General features: G+C 46.6%; 1 protein-coding gene across 2 annotated transcripts; it reads left to right on the plus strand.

Moving 5' to 3' along the window:
* Positions 1–5,082: 5,082 nt before the first annotated feature.
* HMGB1 (high mobility group box 1) lies at positions 5,083–14,110 on the plus strand. Of its 2 annotated transcripts, none has more exons than XM_075050647.1 (5): positions 5,083–5,296; positions 8,354–8,516; positions 8,801–8,946; positions 9,909–10,083; positions 12,137–14,110. In XM_075050647.1, the coding sequence occupies exons 2-5, from the start codon at positions 8,367–8,369 to the stop codon at positions 12,311–12,313; spliced, it is 648 nt and encodes a 215-aa protein (XP_074906748.1). In that variant the 5' UTR covers positions 5,083–5,296; positions 8,354–8,366; the 3' UTR covers positions 12,314–14,110. The 2 variants fall into 2 exon arrangements, with proteins under 2 accessions (XP_074906748.1, XP_074906749.1); XM_075050648.1 differs by lacking the exon at positions 5,083–5,296 and adding an exon at positions 5,615–5,636.
* The last annotated feature ends 7,447 nt before the right edge of the window (positions 14,111–21,557 follow it).

Here is a 21,557-nt window from a genome sequence, read left to right on the forward strand (position 1 = left end):
CTAGACTAGCCAGCCACTCAGCCATGCTGAAAGGACAAATGGCCTTCTGAAACCCTGTTCTCTAGATAATGCTCTCTAATAGAAGACAGCCAGCAATATATGCAGATTACTTGACGCAATCTGAGCAAATCCAGCTGGAAAGGTAAAGCAAAGCACATTCCATGCATTGTTACTATTTGCAGACATGCTAAGTCTCATTTCTTTGAATGGAGTCTTTCTCTTCCAGAAATTATTTTAAGGAAATATTTGAAGTATATCCTGAAGATTTAAAATAAGACACAGAAAAAAATGGTTATAAATCTGCATCTAATAAGCAACTGAGAATTGTGTTCATCTGGGCTGCATACAGGTGGGCACTGCAGCCTCAGGAAAAGGGCAAATATGGCCAGTGCTTTTTCCAAGTGTGCTGTGAATAACCTACCCGCTGTATAGCTGGAAATGTTCGAAAGCAACCGTGGCAAACTAAATCACAAGCAGCCCCATCATAAGTACATGTGCCCAGATGCCCTGTCGCTGCACATGTTTTGCTCTTGTTTTGAGCTCAAAATGTAACATTTTTACTGAGAAAAGCTTTCAGATCTCATTAAAAATAGCCTAATAGTAGCTTTGATTTGACTGACAAGCTAGTTTTTGTTGTGCCTTTTTCACTGTAATATTCTCTTAATTCTGACCCGAAGAAACAATGACCTCATTCCTTCAGAGGGAGCACAGAGTGACAAAATCCAGAGGTCCAGTGACGACACGACACTGAATCTCCTCATTGTCAAAGCGAGCTATGAAATCACCTGCCTTCCAGCCGAAACCACTGGGGAGTAAGCAGTGTCTTTCACAGAAAGCAAAATTTGCAAGAGAAGGTGGTGGCATGGAGCAGCAACCTTCTTGCCCCAGGAGAGCTGTGCTGCCCTGCATCCTGTGTCTCCTGAATCTCATGGAATTGGTGCGAGTTCCTTTTCTCACCTCTGTCAGCAACCACCGCAGTCGAGTGGGCACAGGCTTTCTAAGCCCTGGCTCGTTATATACTGTGACTTCCTTGAAAATTCTACTGAGGAGTCTCACCAAGGTGTTTCACAAAGTTATTTTGGGAGCTGGGGAGAATGAGATCCCTGCTCTGCATCTCTCTCTTGATCAGGCTTCCCTGCCAACCAAGTGGTCTGTACTTCTTGGGATTCTCTGTCCTTGTTTGTCTTTGCTAGAAGTCTTCAGCTGTGAGCTACACGGGGGATGATCCGAAGTGAGAGGATAATTTTAAATAAATAAAATAAAACACTGTTTTCATCGTTCAGTTGGAGCTTTGCTGTTCCTACTCAGCAATACATTGTTTAGAAGAACAGTTCTGTCTTTGGAGAGGCCTTTCTTTCTTATCTCTGCAGAAAATGGAAAACAAAAGGATGCTTTAAAAAAAGGTTGAGAATACATAGCTGATGTTTCCATCCAAGTTCAGCCTGCCTTGCATGGAAAAAAAAGTTGAACAAAAAGGCTCCTTACAAACATTTCTACTAGTTTTCAAGTAAGTAGCTACAAAGCATATTGTAAAAATTGGAAGTATTTGAAAACACATATCTAACAGAAATCATAGTCTTACTGTTACTTTGCAATATGACATCCAATCCATGTGACTTTTCCCAAAGTATACTCTAGTTTGCAAAACACCAAAATTACTAAATAGGGGTTTTGAAACTTCCTGTGCAGCTACATATTTTTTTTCCTGGAGCAGTCGTATTGGGCTGTTATGACCCAAATATTCTGTGGGCAAAGCCTCTGTGCGTGAAGTCAAAGGTAGCTCGTGTTAGCCAAGTGATCTCAGTGACTGCACCTGTCATGCGGACTGTAATTTAAAACAGATTTGGACTTCAATAAGGTTTGCAGAAGAAGGCATGTTTGTAAAGTATCAGAAGGGATGTGGCACAGCATGAACAAGAGGAGAAACATACACTGCTTCCGTAAAAAATGCTACTGTCTGCAACTGATGAGTATATTCTTTTTATTTCTATCGTCAAGGGCCGCAGAAGAAACCCACTGGAATATGAAAACCTGTACAGGCCTTAGCATATAACTAGCAGAGATGAAGGAAAACCTTTACAGGAATATGTCCTGTAACCAGAACCCCCCCATTGCTCACCTTTTGCTGAATTCTTGGCTCTAGACAACAGCTGGGAATAAATGCCTGCCTTTTCCTTCTTTTCAGGTCTGGTTTTCACAGAAGAAAGTGTAAAGAAGTTCAGTGTGTGCAAAGCTATCAGCTCCTGCACACTAGGCCACATAAACGCTTGTGCTTTTTAGAGTTTTCCTCTGCTCCATGTTCTATGTCAAGGTTTAAACTTTAAGACACAAAGCATCCAAAAAAAAGACTTCCCTTGAGACAGAACCATTAGTGTTCCTTACTGTTTATGTATTTTCACATTAATTCAGATAGCAGAACCGCTGTCTTCATGTGTCCATCAGCACTTCTTCACAAATGAGGCAGTTTTATAATTAGGGTCATTAGAAGGATCTCTGACTTCCATAAAGCACCTTGCCTTGCCAAATGACTGATAATTGTGATAGAAGATTTGGAATTTGTTTGCCTTCTCACTGGCAATATCTTGAAAGAAGCACCAGCTCGAGGAAGAGAAATGTTAGGAGGCAACAATCATAACCAAGCATCAGCAGTTGGCTGGGGCATTGGGTCCAGAACAGAAAACACTGGGCTCCACATTAACTAAGGGGATCAGATGAATACTAGTACAAATACTCTGTCAGCAGATGTGTAAAATGTGTGTGATTTGTGGGGCCCGTTCCTCAGCCGTGAGGGGGGCCGGTTAACTTAGGAAGACTTTGAGGAGAGATCGGTGTTTTCTTGGATGGGAGAATCGCCGGAGGACAAGGGTAGAAAGCGTGAACGACACTCAGAAGCAGCCCTGGTATACATTTCTTGAATGACAAAGTTGCCCTGCTGCATATTCAGATGCTTATTGGGAGGTGGTTTACATCTTGTGAGGCTGAACAGCTCTCAGCTTAACGTACCTTAACATGTGCTGCCAGCTTCCTAAACAGGAACCTATTTTATCCTGTATAGAACCCATATATTACTTCCATGGGACTTAATGGTACTGTGCGCAAAAGCATGTTGAAAGAAGCAAGCCGGTGAGGGGAAAAAAAAATACGCAATTTTTGTTTCACATTGTCCAATATGACACAAATGTCGACGTGACACTGAGACCAGTCACCGATGTGTGGCAGTCTGGACCGAGACTTGGTGTGAAGAGTTTCGCTGCACCTCTGTTCACTATCGTAACTCCTTCCAGCAGATCAGCACCTATGGCCTCTGCTAGGGGATTTGCTCATTTGAGACTTACTTTGGGCTCTTCTGTGGCTTAATTCCTGGAGACGAACCATGCAAAGTGACCGCTTGGGTGCATCTTCACAGGATTTTATCACAGCTCTTCTACTGATACAAATAAAATGATTCAGTCCACCTAACATAGATGCAAGCAAGTAGAGAACTGAGCCATCCCAGCATAAAAGTGTCCGCAGTGAGGTAGTACTAGTATAATCATGTTAGTTTCTTTTTAATCACATTCATAGCTAAAGAAAGAGGAAGCTAGTTTATTGAACTTGGGCCTAGCTGCACTGGAAATTGGTACAATTATGACTTTAAGATGTGGGTTTGGGGCTTTTTTTTAAATTCTCGGTATTTGTGCAGCTTTCCATTTGCATAGGCCTAAAGTTGATAGACTAGTATTCTCTAAGTTTCTCTCTTACTAAGAACCAAGCAAGTAGTGTTGGGCTAAATGAAAAGGTACATGTTATTGTCGTTCTTGGATTTAGAGGCTGGTTTTGCTTGGGACCTGAAGCACAACTTCCTAGGATTTGCTTTTCACTGTAGTTAATTCCTGCTACTGAATGCTGTTAGCCATGGTCCCACCAAAGAAAAGGTAGAGATTTTATCAATTATTTTATTTTGTCAGGTATAATACTTTAAATTTAGTTATTGGTCACACATGCTCACGTGTAAAGAGTTGGTTTTGACAATCTACTTAATTATCACGTTCCCTTAAAATCTTCTCCTTTCCGTGAAGTTTCGGAAGGGTTTGTGGTCTGGCACACGAGGATTTGTCCTATTTTCACGTTTAGCTGGCCTACAAAATGTTTAAGGATGGTGCAGGCTGTCTCTTAACGTTACCGGCTACTCACGCTGCCAGCGTAACAACAGGTACAAGGTAAGAACGGTTTTTAATATGTACACCCGTGTATAGTTCTGTTTGTTCAAGTCTCTGTTACTTCAGTAAGCGTGCCGATAATGCCTTTCAGGGAAGGTCGGTGGGTTTGGATTTATCACAGGGGTGCTCCTCCCGGCGTCGTTTGCACCAGTAAAGCAGATACAAACGGCAAAGCGGACGCAAAGGGGCATTCCTTCTGTCCGATCGGTCCTCTACAGCCGATTCGTATGGTGCAAGCGACCATAAAAAAGCAGGGAGAGGAGCGGCAACGAAGGGCAGGTGAGAGGCGGCCCAGGTTGCCAACTTTCTGCTCTGGGGCATCGTTCCAGAAGCGCCGAGAACTGGTGGGGGGCTGCCTGCCCACCCCGGGCCGCTCCTTGTCACCCAGGGGGTTATGAAGAGAGCCAGGACCTTCCGATTCTTGTCCTGACAGACGATTTACCCGTTTCTGGGGGAAAAAAAGAACCGACGCCCCAAGCGAGCTGCGCCCCGAGCCCCCGCGCCTCAGTTTCCGCGTCTGTGAAATGGGGCGGCGCGGCCCGGCCCTGCCGGGGAGGGGCCGGGGGGCGGCGGCGCTGCCGGAGCGGCGCGGGAGCTCCGGCTTCCCTTTCCCCGTGGGTCGGCGGTGAGAAAGCCGGGCGCGGAGGGGGTGTCCCCCTTCCCCGGGGCGGGGGCGGCGGCCCAACGCCGGTGCTCGCAGAGCGGCGAAGCGGCAGCCGCCGAGCTCGGAACTCCGCATCCCGCCGCCGACCCGGCTCCCTCCGCTCACTTTTATATTTGCGCGCCCTTTCAATCCTCAGTGACGTGTCCCGCGTTACGCCCAATCGGCGGAGCTCTCTGGTCAGGACAATGGAAGGGCCTCGGCCAATCGACGAGGCGGCTGCCTTGGCGGCAGCCAATGAGGACGGGGCTGTGTTCAGAGTAATGTTACCAGCGCTGAGAGTGTGAGGAGGCTGCGTATCGATCCCGCTCTCACAGCCATTGCGGTGCACCGGGCTACACAGGGACCCAGGCAGCGCTGGGGCCGGGCGGGCGGCCGGGGTAGCGTCTCTGGGGCTCGGCGACGAGCGAGGGCTGCGTGCCGGACTCTGACACGGGTGAGTACGCGCTCGGGGGGCCGCCGGGCCGGCCGGGCGCGCTCGTTCGCTCGCCCGCTCGCTCGCTCGCAGCCGGGCGGTGAGCCGGCGCTACCCGCCGTACCGCCGCTGCCTGGCCGCGGAGCGCGGGGCAGCGCCGGTTCGGGCGCCGGCAACACAAAGGCGAGACGGGCTGCGCCCGGGCGACCCTTCCCGGGCGGCGACCCCCCCCCAAACCCCCGCCCGCCCTTCTTTGGCCGGGGCGGGGCGGGGGCGCCGGGGGCGCGGGCGGCGGGCGACTTCGGGAGCGGGGCGAGGGGAGAGAGGGAAGGACGGGGCGAAGGAAGCCGCCCGGGTGGAGGTGGGGAGGGAGGCGAGCGAACGGCCCGGGGGTTGCGGGAGGAGGTCGCCCCGCCGCGGGGGGCGCGGGCCGCGCCGTGCCCCGCCGTAAGCCGCTTACGGTGGCCTCGCCGTAGCCATCGCTGCGGCGGCGGCGGCGGGGCAGCCGGCGGGCAGAGAGGCTCGGCTGTAGGGCGGCTGGGGAAGGGAGGCTGGGGGGGCTTCGGGCGGGCAGCGGCGGGCTGCCGCTTGGCCGCCGGGGCGGCGAGGAGCGCGGGGGCAGCGGGGCGCGGGCCGGGGAGCCGCTGGCCCCGCGGCCGCCCGGCTGTAACATGGCTGACGGCAGCCGCGAGCGAGAAAACAAGGCGAGCGGCGGCGGCGGAGCAGAGAGGCGCTCGGGCGGGCGGGGGCGCAGTTCGGGGGGAACTTTTTTTTTTTTTTTTTTTTTTTTTTTCCTCCTCTCTCTTTGCAGCCGCCGCCGTTGCTCGCCCCGCCGCGGGGGCCGTACAACTCGTCGGGGCGCGGGAGCGAGCTTGAGGGGGGGGGGGGGGGGGTCGTCCCCGCCGGGGCTCTCCCCGCCGCTTTCACCGGGGCCCCGGGCAAGCGCTGGAGGCGCGCCGGCCCCCCCAGTCCCCCGTCCTTTCCCCCCCCCCCCTGCACCCACCCGCCTCCCTCCCGCCCGCCCGCCCTTCCCTCCCCCGGCTGCAATGGCTGAGCGTGTGCGCCAGGGTAGCGGGCGCGCTCACACAAAGGGAAGGGAAGGGGAGGAAGGAGCCATGTTCTCTGCGCGGCGGCGGCGGGCGCGGGCGACGCCAGCAGCGGCCATTCCGCGCCGCCCCAAGCTTCAGCCGCCGTCTTTTCGCCTCCCCGCCGCGGGCTCGCCGCCCGGCTTCGGCGGGGGGTCCCGGCGGCCTGGTCTCCCCTCACAGCCCGCTTGGGCCGCGGGGTGGGGGGGTGTGGTGTGTGTGTGTGTTGGGGGGGCGACTCGCTCTCCTCAGTGCACAAAATGGAAGGAGGCTCGGCGGCGGGTGACCTCCTCCGCCAGGAGCCTGCGCCATGGCGGCCGCTCCCGCCGCCGCTGCGGCGGCGCAGGCCGCGCCTCGCCTCGCTTCGCCTCGCTTCACCGGCCAGGCCTCATGGCGGCGGGGAGCGGAGCGGGGGGGAAGGCCCGGGGACGGCCCGGTCCGCCCCGCCGCCGGTGGGGGGGGGGGACGGGGACGGGGAGGGCGCTTTGTCCCGGGGCTTGCGAGCGGCGGCCGGGACCGGGGGTCGCCGCCTGAGGGAAGGCGCAGCCCGGCTGGCCGGCCCTTGGGCATGTGCTTGCCGCCCGTGAACACAAAATAAAAGTTCCACACCTTTTCCCTGATAACGGGACTCCTTTCTTTTTTTTTTTTATTTTTTATTTTCTTCTCACCCGCCCCCCAGCAGGTCTCTTAAAGGACTTCTGAAGTTTTCCTCTGCCCCCCCACCCCTCGGCAGGGGAAGCGTCCAAAATGGCGGGAAGGAGGCTTTTAAACACAGCTTGGGTCGCCGTGCCTAATCCTTCCCACAGTCGCTCCACGCCTCGGAACCACCCCTGCCCCGTCCCCCCCCGGGCCTCGCCGCCTTCCCCCCACGGCCAGCGGGAAGTGCCCCAGCCGCTAGCCGAGCCCCGGGTGCCGGCTGGCTCTGGAACCGTCTCCATGGCAGGCAGGAGCGGCTCCTGGTTCTTCAGCCCTCTTGTTTACTCGATAGAAACTTCAAACCGGACGTGTTTAGTCACAGAGCAGAAATCTGTTTCTGTCTATCCGCCAAACCGATAGGAAATACTGCTTCTGTGGCAATACGGGCAGGCGGTGCATGCACTTTATTTTCTTTTTTTACGTGTTGTGTTTTTTTTTTTAATTCCTGCTGAAGAGCAAAGTTTGTCAGGGTGCAAGTGACTTTTTTTTCCAGGGAGCCATGAAGAAATACTCTGAATGTCTGACTTGGGTGTGAAAGTTCCAGGAAGGTATTTTTTCATTCCCTCTCAGTCCCTGAAAGAGTCAGATAGTCCTCACGCTGAGCACAGCTTTGCTAGTCATATGTAAATGTCATACTTTCAGCGTCCCTGGCTTGGTTCTAACATGTTTGACCGAGTGCGGTGTTTCATTCCTGTATTTCTAGGTACACATACAAAGAGAGAGTAGGTTTTTGCAGTACACGTAAAAGAGGGTGATAATATATGGCATACAAGGACAATAAAAATGAAAAACAGATATCTTTTGCAAGTGAGCACCCAAGGGCTACAGGGGCAGGGGATAGAAATACAGGCTTTAGGAAGAAAAAAATCAGTGAACCGTAAAGCCAGCTGAGACAGGATACTCAGGTACTTTTTTTGCTCCTTCTTTCAGTATGTTTTATTCCTTCCAAGCATGGGACTGATGCACTAGCAGTAATCGAGGAGTGTAGTCTCCACTGCACTGATGCTAGTACTTGCTCTTGGATTGCTTGGAAGGGACATTTTTGTTCGCAGGAGACCGCAACTGCACATTTTGAAGGCCCTTTGAGATTTCAGGTTGCTTGCGTCCAGGTCACCTCAAACAGTGATGGCACAAATCTTCAGTAAATTTTCCAGAAGCAAAACCTCTTCCTGTTGTGTGATTTTAGAAAACTGCCCCAATGGGTCTTGTTTGGCATGATTCTTGGTCGTGGCTTTACTTCCCACACTGGTTTGTAAAAAGTAAAACTTTTAAGGGTGTCTTTTTTGCTTTGTCACAGAAAATCGTCAAAAATGGGCAAAGGCGATCCTAAGAAGCCGAGAGGTAAAATGTCTTCGTACGCCTTCTTTGTGCAAACCTGCCGGGAGGAGCACAAGAAGAAACATCCAGATGCTTCAGTGAACTTTTCAGAGTTCTCAAAAAAATGCTCAGAACGATGGAAGGTAGGAATAACCGCTAAAAAAAACCCCACAGAACCTTAAATGATTGCTTTGTGTGAAATACTGTTCGAGACTGCAAGTTATTTCTTCAAAAGTTCAGGGTTTAAATAAGTAAGAAGTACAGTTGTAAGACCAGTGGTAACTATCCGTTGGTCTAGTCTTACCTTAGTTCCCCTGACTGAAACTTTTGAATGGACTTGGATATGCTTTTAAATCTTAAAATACCATTTTGATCCTTGTGAGTCCCTTCCAGCTTGAGATACTCTGTGATTCTAATTGCCTTCCAGACTATGTCTTCTAAGGAGAAAGGGAAGTTTGAAGATATGGCAAAGGCTGACAAGCTTCGTTACGAAAAAGAAATGAAAAACTATGTACCACCTAAGGGGGAAACAAAAAAGAAGTTCAAGGATCCAAATGCACCTAAGAGGCCTCCGTAAGTAGATTTCTAGTTAATCTTGTTCGGGACTGTCACACTGGAGCATATCTATAAAATGATGGTTTCATCCAGGTCTAGGACCTTCAGAAATACAAGACTACATGATTTTTCTGACCAGTGGCATAAAGATAGGTTGAAATTTTAGTTACAAATTACAGGTTGGTGGTTTCAGGTTGGCCCTCTTCATCGAAGTTGGAATAACGTCAGCCTTTAAAAGTGGATGCAAAAATCGGTGACGTGCAGTTCTGACTCATGTTTCCAATTTCTGTTGAGAGGGTAATTCTCATGTAAAATGGCAGTAAAATATTTCAGGCCCTGCTCTCCCCACCTGTTGGCTTGAGCAGAATTTTTGATTGGCAGTCCATTTAAAATTAAGAGGCTTTTGCACAGAACAAGTTAGAAGGATGATCTTGTACAAAAAACAGCTTAGAGAATTAAAACTTCAGCCGCTACGTGAAGACTACTGACTTCAGGTTGACCTGGTACTAGACACTAGTACTTTGTAGCAAAACATTTTTGTGTGTGTTTTAAATGGAGCTAATGCTGAAAGGAACAGGGAAGTTCCTGTACCAGTGAGTGTTCATATTTGGGCTGGTGCTATCATCTGGAAATCCTAATTTTCATAACAAGTATTGCAGATTCTCTGCCTTTAACAGTTCTGACATAACATTTGTTCCCCTGGTATCATCCCTTTTTTAAGATTTTCTCTGCGTATCGTACATAAAATTTGCCCCTCTGGGGGTCCTGCCAAAAATGGGACCGGGTGTGTGGCATTACTTAAGAGACAAGGGTGCGTTAAGTTTTCAAAGTAGTTTATTTGGTTCTAATACCTTCCGTTGTAATTAATGTTTGTCTCGCTTTTCAGTGCTTTTCCAAAATGCTCTAAAGAAATGGTAACAAAGGTCACAAAACATTAATTAAAATTAAAATAATCTTCTCCTTTTTTTTTTCCACTGTAGTTCGGCTTTTTTCTTGTTTTGCTCTGAGTTTCGTCCAAAAATCAAAGGAGAACATCCTGGTCTGTCCATTGGGGACGTCGCAAAGAAACTGGGCGAGATGTGGAACAACACCGCTGCAGATGATAAACAGCCTTATGAAAAAAAGGCTGCTAAACTGAAGGAGAAGTATGAAAAGGTAATGTCGACATTTATGGAGATGGTTTGGGGAGGTCAAGCCTCAATTTAGATGTTTTTTTGCCTTCTCGCGTACTCTGATACCTGATGTTGCAAATTATAATACGCCGATGACAAATGTCATGATATTTGTTGGAAAATATCACGTAAGGGAGCATACGGTTTATTACTCTTAACACTAAATTGCAGTCCTTTGTGTTCAACTATTTGCATTTGTCTGTAATGCAGGGCTATCAATGATGGCTTAATAGATACCATGGTGTCTGTATTGTTATTAAAACAATAGGTCACAGCAGTATCTGAGTTAAGTTGGTAGTATTAAGTAATGCCAGCAAAGAATAAATTGGTTCTCCCGAATTTTGGAGGTATTGATGAGCATCCTTCAACATGAGGATAATTGATACACCTAGATGCTTTTTTAAAATTTATTCTTGGGATAATGTCAGAACACTAATGAGGTGCTAGTTTTAGACACATGTTTTTCCTGTACCTATTTTGTGTCCATCTCCTTTCTAGTAATTAACATAGTTAATAATACATATGAAGCAGCATGTCATAAAGTTTCTTGAATTATTAAAGCTAAATCCCGTCATCATAATTGGAGCCCTAGAAATGTGTTGCACGCACAGGGTAGTGCTACACGTGTTTTTGTTTCCAGAGGCAGATTCCCATCCCAGTATGAGGAAAGTAGGGGTGGAGGGGGATGGATGCATGTTAGCCTCCCCTGATGATGCTTTACAATGGGTCAGCAACCACCTATAGCTAATGTATACCACGTGTATCCATTTGTGTGCTGTGACCTTCCTCTGGGTGTTTCTCCTGCTGGCGAACAAAACCACTTTAAAATTGTAGCGTTGTAGTGAGCAAGGTGGCCCCTTTGAGTCCTAATTATGTGCTGGAGAGGAACTGCAGGTCTAGAAGCTTTCCCATATTGTCGTTCCTGTGCAACTTAAACTCTTGAGCATGGTAATTGTTTGTAAATACAGCCAAGGCAACTCATAAGAGACTTTTTAAATGGTAGAATTATTAATCTTTATTCCCAGGTATTTTAATCTTTGCTAGTATTGTCTTCATTTCTTAGCTTACAAATGGGCTTTTAAGGTGCAGTAATCTCAGTATTTCACTGTTTAGCCTTCGACTCATCGGATATCGTATCTTCTGAAAATTTTGTGCTAAGCTTTAAGGGAGTCTGAGGGAACTGTAAGATTAGTGGTGTAATGTTTACTGGATGGGGAATATTTGAAAACTTGGACCATCTGCATAAAGGTGTTGAAGTTTCTCTAGCTGGTATGATTAAATCCTGTAGATCAATTCGGTTACGTAATTGTTTTTATTATTTTGGCACAAAGTCGGGGAGTCTTAACCGTTTTTCTGGCTTGGTCTTCCAGGTACAGTTTTGACTTCCCTGTAACAGGAACTGAATTTTGTGTGTTATAAACCACTAGAATAAATTTATTGCATGCAGAAGGTGGCACTGTCTACCCTTTAATCAAGTTCTTATACCTTTTATTTTGTAAACTTCAGTTAGGCAGAATTCTGCATAATTGCTCTTTGCTGAGGTGTAACATTGCAAATATTAGGCCGTGTCATCCTAATGTGTTTTGGATGGCTAATTACAGTTTTGTGCCTCGAACAAGGATTTTCGTGTGCGTTTCTTTAGGCATCGTAGAAGGTAGGGCTAGAAAGGGACCTTAAGAGGTCTCCCTACTTCATTTCCTTATGGGATAGTGGGCTCAGCTGTGCCTTTACCATCCGAGGCAGCAGCTTTTCCAGCCTGTTCCTAGAAGCCTATCAGTGGAGATGCCTCAACAGCCGTAAGCAGCGTGTTCCAGTGCACCAGTATCATTTCTGTGTTAGAGGGTTCCCCTTTCTTTGACATTGGGCCTCAGTTCACCTGGTAATGGAAGCTACAGCTCCCGGGTCCTACCCCAGTGGATGTGGAGAAGGGGCAGATAACCTGGGTGGCTCTGGTTTCACAAGTACCGTTTGGGAGTTGCTCAGAGCTCTTGGCTGGTTATATCTTTGAGAGATTCTTCCTGCTTTTCTCCTCCAAGGATATTGCTGCGTACCGGGCCAAAGGGAAGGTTGATGCAGGCAAAAAAGTAGTTGCCAAGGCTGAGAAGAGCAAGAAGAAGAAGGAGGAGGAGGAAGATGAGGATGAAGATGAAGAGGATGAAGATGATGAAGAGGAAGAAGAGGAGGAGGACGAAGATGATGATGATGATGAATAAGTCTCTTTTAGAGCAATTTCTTTCTTGTCTATAAAGCATTTAACCCCCCTGTACACAACTCACTCCTTTTAAAGAAAAAAAAAATTGAAATGTAAGGCTGTGTAAGATTTGTTTTTAAACTGTACAGTGTCTCTTTTTTTGTATAGTTAACACACTACCGAATGTGTCTTTAGATAGCCCTGTCCTTAGTGGTATTTCAATGGCCACTAACCTTGCCTGGTACAGTGTGGGGGTTGTAAATTGGCATGGGAGTTTTAAAGCAGGTTCTTGTTGGTGCACAGCACAAATTAGTTATATATGGGGATGTAGTTCATTTTTCATCTTCAGTTGTCTCGGATGCATCATAAAAATAATTGTCGTTCTGTTAACTGAATACCACTCTGTAATTGCAAAAAGGAGAAAAAAAAAAAAGTTGCAGCTGTTTTGTTGACATTCTGAATGCTTCTAAGTAAATACAATTTTTTTTTTATTAGTATTGTTGTCCTTTTAATAGGTGCCCTTGGAAAATCATACTTTTTCTTTTCTCTCTCTTTTTTTTTTTTTTTTTTTTTTTTTTTGAGGGGAACTCATCTTTTGCTTTATTGAATGCCCGTATGGGATCACGGGAATATTACAGTTTTCATCTTTCATATAACCAGCTGATAAACAAAGCTTTGATCTACATACCCTGCATAATCATGATAGGGTAAGAAAAGAAATATATAGGCATATGATGAAAGAATATTCTTCCGTAACTGGAAACAAAACAAAAAATTCAATCTCAACAAACTGATACTTGTTCGGATTTTTGTGAAATGTAATATTCTATTGAGTTGCATGAGTTTACCAGTCTTGGAGAGTTGAGAAGTATAGAGTTCAATTTTACAGAAATTAAATACTTTGGGCGGGGTGGGGAGGGAGGGAATGTTAAATTTTGTCCTAGAAGGACCCATAGGAAGAGTGTATGTCCATCCGGTGTAGAGAAATTTACACGTGTGACTCCGTTACCATGTAATGGAAGTTGTATTTGTAAATCTCTGAACACTTCCGAGCGATGAGCGTACCTAAAATGTGTAAAGTTAAAAGCATGAAATTACCATATTATTTTTTAGTGACAGGTCTGGTGATGGCCACGGGCTTTATACCATGAAACTCTCCTGGTAGCAAATGGCCCACGAGAAATGATTTTTCTTTCTAAGATTTCTATAAATGGTACCATTATTATTTGTTAAATCTATGTAAATTCATATTTGTATTCTTGAAATTCTAGTTTTAGCCCTTTAAACAAAGTTGTATATTGTCTCAAATTGAAAATGAGATAAGATGTATTTTTCCTGTTAGGTTTTATACCGCACTCTTGATGTTTGCCCATTTTTAAGTTAAATATAGCTGTATGGAAAAGTACATTTTATTAAATTTTGCATTAAAAAGTGAAATGTTTATGGTATACCAACAATGTCTAATTTGGTCAAATACAGTTCTCTTCCAAAACCAAAGCTAAGGGTTTTTTTGCATATTTAGTAAAACTTCAAGTGCTGGCAACTGTAACTATTTTCACATATACCTGCTTACCAGTTTGGGGGACAATTTGGCAATTTTGTGGTTACAAAATTATGGTTCTCTTAAGTGCCAGTGTTTAAAAAAAAAAAAAAGCATTCTTGTAATTTTACACGCTTTTGTGATGGAGTATTGTTTTGTTATACAATTTTGACTTTCAGATTCTTATTTCAATTTGCATTTATGTATAACTTCAGGAGAAATATTGAACATCTGAATCCTGGATGATACTAATAAACTAATAATTGCAGAGGTTTTAAATACTTAGTTAAATGGCTCACTTAATATCCTAAGGGGTTGGGGTTTTTTTTGGTGTGTTGGTGTTCTCAGATATATACATCCCTGCTTTCTGTTTCAAACAGAATAATGATGCTGTTCACAAGGTCTTGATATAGAAAGCTTAGGACAGATAGATTTTTTTTTATTTTTTTTTTTAACTTCTTAAACTGGGTATTACCCATTCAAATGCTCGTAACTGATTACAAATAAATTTTCTGTGCTGAAGGGTTTTTTTGTTTCCCCAGGTCATCAGAGGAAAGTAGACACATTTCTTGTTCTTGGAACAAACATACTTAATGAGATCCCTATAATCTTGTGCCTTTGTTCTCGGTGCTTGATGTTGACAGAAGTAACCTAGAGGATTCAGCTGATCTTAAAAGATGAGTAGCAAGCGCTTACCCAGCGGCCAAGCATGGCGTTTGCCTTTATCTTTGAGGTTAGCACTTTGATGACAAACAGAGCATGCTCAAGGCTGAAGAGGGTAGGTAATATAACAATTACAAATGCTACTTTCTGAGGGAAAGAACCCCCGGTACTACGCTGTAGAGGCTGGTGATGGTTGGGAGGTGTTCCAGAGCTCTCCAGAATGGTCACAGTTTTCTGATGAGCCGTTGGTATGTGCCTGTACGTCAGCTGAGCTTGCACCTCTATATCAGACTGATGTCTTCGCTTGCGTCTTCTAGAAGAGTGTTTTTAAACAATGAAACTGCTATTTCTGGAGTGGAATATCATAGTTGGGTAGATTAATACTTTTCAAATTAGAGCTTCTGAGAGTTGTTGCTGGAAAGGACCCCCCCATTCCCCGGCTGTGGTCCCCCGTGAGCTCCAGCAGTTAAATAATCCTCTTAGTCGAAATTCCGCCTGATTCTCAGCACCGATAGGTCAGACTTGACTACTACAGGATTACTTGATCTGAGGTCAGTTATTGCTGACACTTTTGCTTGAACCTGCCTCCCCGTGATTGTGAAAAATTGGTGCTTGCTGAGGGATAACGAGCAGTGAAATTGCAACTGTTTAGGCAGTGGTTCCCTGCAAGGGAACCGGACAGCATTGGCATTGCTGTCAAAACAAAAAGCATTCCCTAGGGCTTTAACCTTCACATAAATGCTTGATGTAGAGGAAAAAAAGGCTTCTTTTTTTTTTTTTTTTTTCTGTTGTAAACAAAAAAAACAGGGATTGGTTTGGAGAGAAGTTGAATGTTAATGAGCGGTAGTTGTGGTATCTTGAATGCCAAATGAAGCCATACTGATTTTACAGTTGTTTTATCTTGAGTTGGTCCTGAAAGGAGCTGCAGTTGAAGCCACCTGTGTTCTAGGTATGCTCTGCAATTCTCAACTGGTTTAACTAAACGTACGCACAGTGTTCATCCCTTCTGTCGTGCTTTCAGTGATCACACCAGCTCTAGCAAAAAGTTGAGCTTATTTAACAAAGTGTTTCTGTCCAGGCAGACGGGCCCCTAGAAACCTGAAGTAACGGCTATCAAGTGGCTGAAAAGATTTCTGCAGCTTAATTAAGGTGATGCTGGCGCTGCTGACACTGAGCCCCTTTACAGCTCCTTTTGTCAGTGTAACAAGCCCATCGTGAAGGAGAAAAGGATGAGTAATAACTGGGTTTAGGCTTGCTAGAAAGCAGGAAGGTGGGTTTGAGTAACTCCACCAGAAGAGGAGCTGGCTGGACTGCAGCCACAGCATTAGGTTCTCTAGATGTGTGACAAGCCGAGCTTGAAAAAAAACCCTTTCCTAATTTTTGCTAGCCTAAGGGTTGAACCTGCTAGTTAGAATAAACTAGAATTTCCATTCTGCCTTCCCAGCTATGCCTGACAAAATTAAAGGAATAAAGCCGGTGTGCTGTGTTGGGTTATAATACATTATTCAATACCAGGTTTGAGACATGGCAAAATGCAAAGATAGTATTTAATACAAGAGATGGTTAATTTTCACTGTTTCCAGGCTCCACTAGTAGTAGCGGACCAGCTACGGGCTTTTAGAACACAAAAGTACCGAGCGTTTTATTAATAATAGTAAAATTCCAAGTATTTTCAAGCAACGTTCCTTCGTTCTATTCTTTAGCTTACCATCACACTGTACTTGACTACAGACAACAGATCACGTCTTTTTGGGGCTGCTTTAGAAGAAAATAACAGTGTGTGACATTTTCCTTTGGCAGGCTGCAACAGGTGTTATTTTAGCCCCTGAAATACATTAAGGGATGTTTTACAAATGAGCTAGTCCAATGCGGTACTTAAATGTGGGTGTTTATCAATAAACTTTTCCCCAGACTTTGCTACTGGATTGCACCCTACATCTGAAAAACACTTTTGAGGTGGTATTCATTTAATCTAGAATAGGTTCACTTTTAACACCAGCCTTTATTCCAAAATAATGTACTTGTAGACAAGCTGTCAGACTTTCTCTAAATGTTTGAGTAAAAAGGAAAAGTAAATCTCCAAGAGTTTTGTAGCATTTTGCGGAAGTTGTCTTATATTTTTATTTTGTATGTGTTGTGCCCCAGCTTTTCTTTTGACAGTGCTTCAAGCAGAAAAACAAAGATGGATTTTTTTCCCCCAATGAATTTATTATTAAGAACGAAGGTCAGATTGCTCTTACGGCTGCTTTGTGCTGTTGGAAAATACAGCGTGGCTTCTGCTTCGCGAGCACCTAATTTTGAAATCCATCTTGCTGAAGCAATTGCTATTAGAGGTGACCCACGAGAGAGACAAGCCTTCCCTTTTGCCACTTTATGATGGAATAAAAGACTTAAGCTATAAATTAGCTTAGTCTACCTGTTTGCTACATCAGAAGCTCACGCCTTCCCTGCAGCAGGAGTGTTTGAGATCCAAGCTAAGCAGTGAGACAGCAGAGCAGCGAGGAGCAAGCAAGATGGGCAAGTGTGGGTTTTTTAGCTACACCTTTTAAAATCTTGCTTATGTTGTTAAAACGTGTTTGACTTAAATGACCGGCTTTTGGCACAAAGGAAGTTCATCCTAATGCTTCCAGCAGCCTTTCGTCTATTAAAGCGGCAAAAGCTCAAATCACACACTTCTGACCTCCCAAAAGTTCTTCAATAAAAACAGGAAAGACCAAACGCTACAGCCTGAATGCCTGGAAAGGACCTGGCTCCCTGCACACCTTACAGCAGTAAGAGGTCATCATTTAAATGCTCTTTGCAAGGTGACATTCAAAAAATCAGAGTTATCGAGGGGAAACTGAAGATGTGCTGCGATGTTTGGTGAGTGCATTTGTTGTCGAGAATAAAAATAACATTTTCGAAGAAGTGTCTGGGAAGAAATTCCAGCTGAGCTGCAACAAGCCTGACACCTCCTGCTCCTTCCCAAACTGCACAAGAGAGCGGTGCAAATAATACCTTTATGGGAAAAAGTCTCCCTTGCCAAAGCACTGGGGTTGACCACGCTCTTCCTCAGCCCAGGGGGAAAATGCCCGTCCCCTAAATTAACGCCAGCCAGCGGCACTACAGATGATGCTGGATGGCAGCCGAGGGGGTCCCGGCAGCACCCTCTTTACTTGTTCCTGGTACTGGGGAGACGTTGGGCATGAAAACGGCCCGTCAGAAGGATGGCGTTGAAAAAGCTGGCAGGCTCCTGCCCGCAGCCACAGCGCGCAGAGCGTAAGTGGTGGGTTGCTCCAGGGCGAGGGGCTTGTGCCTGGGGTTTTGAATGGAGATGCAAAGGGAGCGGGGCAGCGGGCTGCAGGTGGGGATCACAGGCACGAACCCTGTAAAGGCTCAGCTACGCAGTAAAAAGCAAAATCACGGTGTTCTTTTTATTAAAAAAACCAAACAACCTCAAATTTGTGTGGTGATGATTCCTAGAAGAGATAACTTCTTGCAAAACATGCCTTAGTAAATGATTGAATCACAGTGACTCATGTTTTATTATCAGACTTGACTGTAGCAGCGCTTACGCTCGTTTTAGTTCTGTTGACACGCGCTTCTACTGACGCCTTCCAATAAGGAAAATGTCCCGAACAAGCATTGTATTTGTAAAACCGATACGGGAAAATGCAGGTGAGGATCGATCACAGCCTGAGCCCCTTGGCGTGGGAGCAGCTTTAAGGGCAGGTTTTGGGGGCAGGAGGGTTCAGTTTTCTTCTACCAGCCCCGACGGCAAAGCGCTGGTGGGTTTCTGCTCGCGGGGGGGCTGGCAGGCGCAGCACCCGCATGGGCCTTTGGGTGTTTTGTGGGACTGACCCCTTGGGTCCTGCCTGGGACTGATGCTTTGTCCCAAAATCTCGCTCCGGGATGTGTAACTGGCTCCCAGCCAGAGGCTGCCGACGAACCCGCCTGCGATAGGGACCCTTCCTTGCACCGATCCGGCCCGGCTGAGACTGAGCCTCCTTCCAACGCCGTTTCCTTTGAGATGGAAGAAGGAAATGATCTATTTTGGGGGAGCGATTGTACCAGATGTTCAGCGATGGTAATGGGGCATCCATCGCGGCCAGCCCCGCTCCGGGGGGATAGGAGCGAGTTTGCCTCTCCCCTCCGGCTGCTGGGGGCTGGATCCGTGCTCCCCAGGTTGGACAGGGCTTGTCCCGCTGCCCCACCGTCCCCAGGCAATCGATGCCATTCCTGTGGTGCCAGCAGCACTCGGGGACCCCCCACCAAAGCATCCGGAATGCCGGGAGCAGCTCCCGCCTTCCACAGACCCACAAAATGGGGGGAAAAAACCATCATGTCAGCGCTGGCACAGGGTGCAGCATCCTCAGGATGTGCCCAGGATCGGTGTCCCTGGTCCGCCGGCCTCGACGCTCCTCTTTTTGTCCCCAGTTCCTACTGATGTGGGGTTTTTATCCATCTGAATCATTTAATATGACTTTGGAGTACAATGGAGCTGTGATTTTTTCGAAGCCGCCAGCCTGCAGGAAACAGAAGGTCGCTGAATAAAAGGGAGGCTCTTGTTACAACTTCCCTCTTATTTACTGTTCCCAGTAGCAGAGAAGTAAAAAGACAATGAATGAAATGGAGGATTAATCACGCATAGCGCTGAAATATAAACATGGAGACTGCGAGTCCCAGCGCACCGCTCCGAGCAATGCAGAAACCTCAGCACTGAGACGTCCTGGGTTTAATGAGAACGGGCAAAAGGCAGAGGAGACTCTATAGGCATTTTTTCCAAAGGCAAACATGTGAAATGTGAATTTTACGTGGACTTTTCTCTGTCTCTTCAGCACTCTCAAAACTTGAGTTCAAGTTGATACCCCCAGTCCTTAATCATTGGCCTGTGACTTTTGCAGAGGAAACTCCCCCTTTTCCCATTTTTCTGCATTAATTTTAAAACAATAAAAGTCCAGGACAACTCCACCATCCCACAGAAGACTTTTAAAAATGCTTCAGAGAGAAACTACTGTGCTGCACAGTGTGTACCTTTGCTCCTAAAAGGGATTGAGCATGTTGGGCTCGCTCCCTTTTTCTCTTGCTTTTGGGTTGGTATCCAAGCACCGATAGATTACTAAACATGTTCCTTTTTTTTTTTCTTTTTTTTTAATCAGACATTTACCTGTATTTGATTTCCAGCTGTAAATTTAGAGTACTCACATCCGCCTTTGCAAAGATGTTGAGCACCTCAAGTTAATTGGTAATAAATTAACCTTGGGAGAAGCTGTGGCTTCAAGAGGCTGTTTGTGTGAGGCAGATTACGTGCATACACCTCTGGGAAGGTCTTTAGTGAAGCAAAATGTAGGAAAGAAATGCAAAAACGGGATGCGTAACGCAATTCAAATTGCCTGAAATGTCTTTAATAAAAAGGGGGTTTGTCTGTCTGAATGTCTGTGCCTGTCAGGTAAGTACTGTTGATTTTTCTAGCCTTTGGATGCTGCATTTAATGTGAGGGTTGAGGCGAAACGGAGAACATAATTGTAAAGCTGATAGGGAAGTTGCTCCTGATCCTCATTCAAAAACTCAAACAAAACTCTGAACTGTTCCTTTTACAGTTCTCTTTAGAAAACATACATGAAAAGGTAAATGAAAATTTATTTGGGCCACCTGCAGTAATAAAACTAAAGTGACCTAAGTCTGAAAATACCACGACACGCCTGTAAGTGAATATAAAAAGCCGGAGCATGTGATATAATTAAGCTAAAACCCAAAACCCAACCGATGTGTGTTAATACAAGACTTGGAGGATTATGTGAATAAAAGTCTGGATAGCCAAAGCTGCGGTGCTGCTTAACTGTTCCCTGCTATAACCCCGCGCCCCAGCCTTTGCCTGGACCTGGGACCCAGGCGCAGGCAGGAGCGCTGCTGAATTTCCCTCCTGGCCTTGCCTTCTCCCCGCTTCCACCGCCGGATTCGTTTCGCTTTCTCTTTCTGCTGGGCAGAACAGTTGCAGCTGCCTCCGACAATTATTCACACTGTTTGCATAGAAATAATAACACCCCCCATATTCTTTTTAATATTAGATATTTTTTTTTAATACTACTTCTAACCCCACGTTGGTGCTGCGTTAAATGACTTGATGATACCCTTTTAAATGCCCTTTCCAAATACTTTCGGAGGCGCGTGCGTTAACCTCTCAGCTGCGACTCTCATGTTTAAACACGCCAAAGGCGACGCCAGCCCGAGCAGCCGGGTGCCCCCTGTGGGTCTCACCACCCCGAGCCCCCCGCACACGCAGCCCCTGGGTCACTCATCCCCAAAAACTCCATTTGCCAGCGATTGCCCGGTGAGGAAGAAGAGGTGGGGAAGAGCTGCCTGGGGTCTGCGGTCGCGGTACAGCAGACCGGTCCTTCATTGCTTGCCTTTGATTTTATTTGTTTTAGGGTAATTAGTAACGGAGAGCTCCTGAGCAACCCAAATTCGGACAGTCTTTGGAGATCCAGATAACAAAATTGGGGAAGAGTCGGGGTTTTTTTCTCCTTCCACCCGCTACAGCAGACATTGGAGGATCTCAGGTCAGGACGGGGGTTTTCCACCGTGCCCTGCTGGGTCCCCTCTCCGGCCGCGCTGCTGTGGCATCCCCTGAACTGGGGAGACTGGTCCCGTCCCAGCGTTATCCCAGGAGGATGCACGCGCCGATGGCCTCGGGAGGTCACAGCCAACTGCCAACGCAGTTAAAAGGATGTTTTTCTCAAAAGCTGCGGTTCCTCGAGATGGTGAAAAATACTCAGGTTGACTCGAGTAGTTCATCCCTATAAAAATCAAAAACCTCAGCTCCTTCGAGAAGACTTAAATCCTATAAAAATGATTTTCCTCGCGTGCCGGTGAATCACTGCGTTCGGGAGGAGCCGGGATTGCGACGGAGCCGCCTGGAAGTGGCTGCTCTGGGACCGGGAGCTGCAAAAACATTCACTAAACCAGCGGCACTGCCGGGGAGGTCGGAGTGGGGCGTAAGTAAGATTGCAACGGAGTTTTTGCACTAAAAATGTGATGAAAGTCCCTCAGTTTCCTATTTCGTTGCTGTAACCGAGCTGCCAGA

This window comes from Buteo buteo, chromosome 18 (genome assembly GCF_964188355.1).
Source record: "Buteo buteo chromosome 18, bButBut1.hap1.1, whole genome shotgun sequence".
Lineage (NCBI taxonomy): Eukaryota > Metazoa > Chordata > Aves > Accipitriformes > Accipitridae > Buteo > Buteo buteo.

Excerpts from the sequence above, each read along its gene's own strand:
- HMGB1 (XM_075050647.1), top strand. The coding sequence starts at position 8,367 with ATGGGCAAAGGCGATCCTAAGAAGCCGAGAGGTAAAATGTCTTCGTAC. Across the intron at positions 8,517-8,800 it reads AATGCTCAGAACGATGGAAG|ACTATGTCTTCTAAGGAGAA; the intron begins GTAGGAATAACC and ends ATTGCCTTCCAG. Across the intron at positions 10,084-12,136 it reads TGAAGGAGAAGTATGAAAAG|GATATTGCTGCGTACCGGGC; the intron begins GTAATGTCGACA and ends TTCTCCTCCAAG.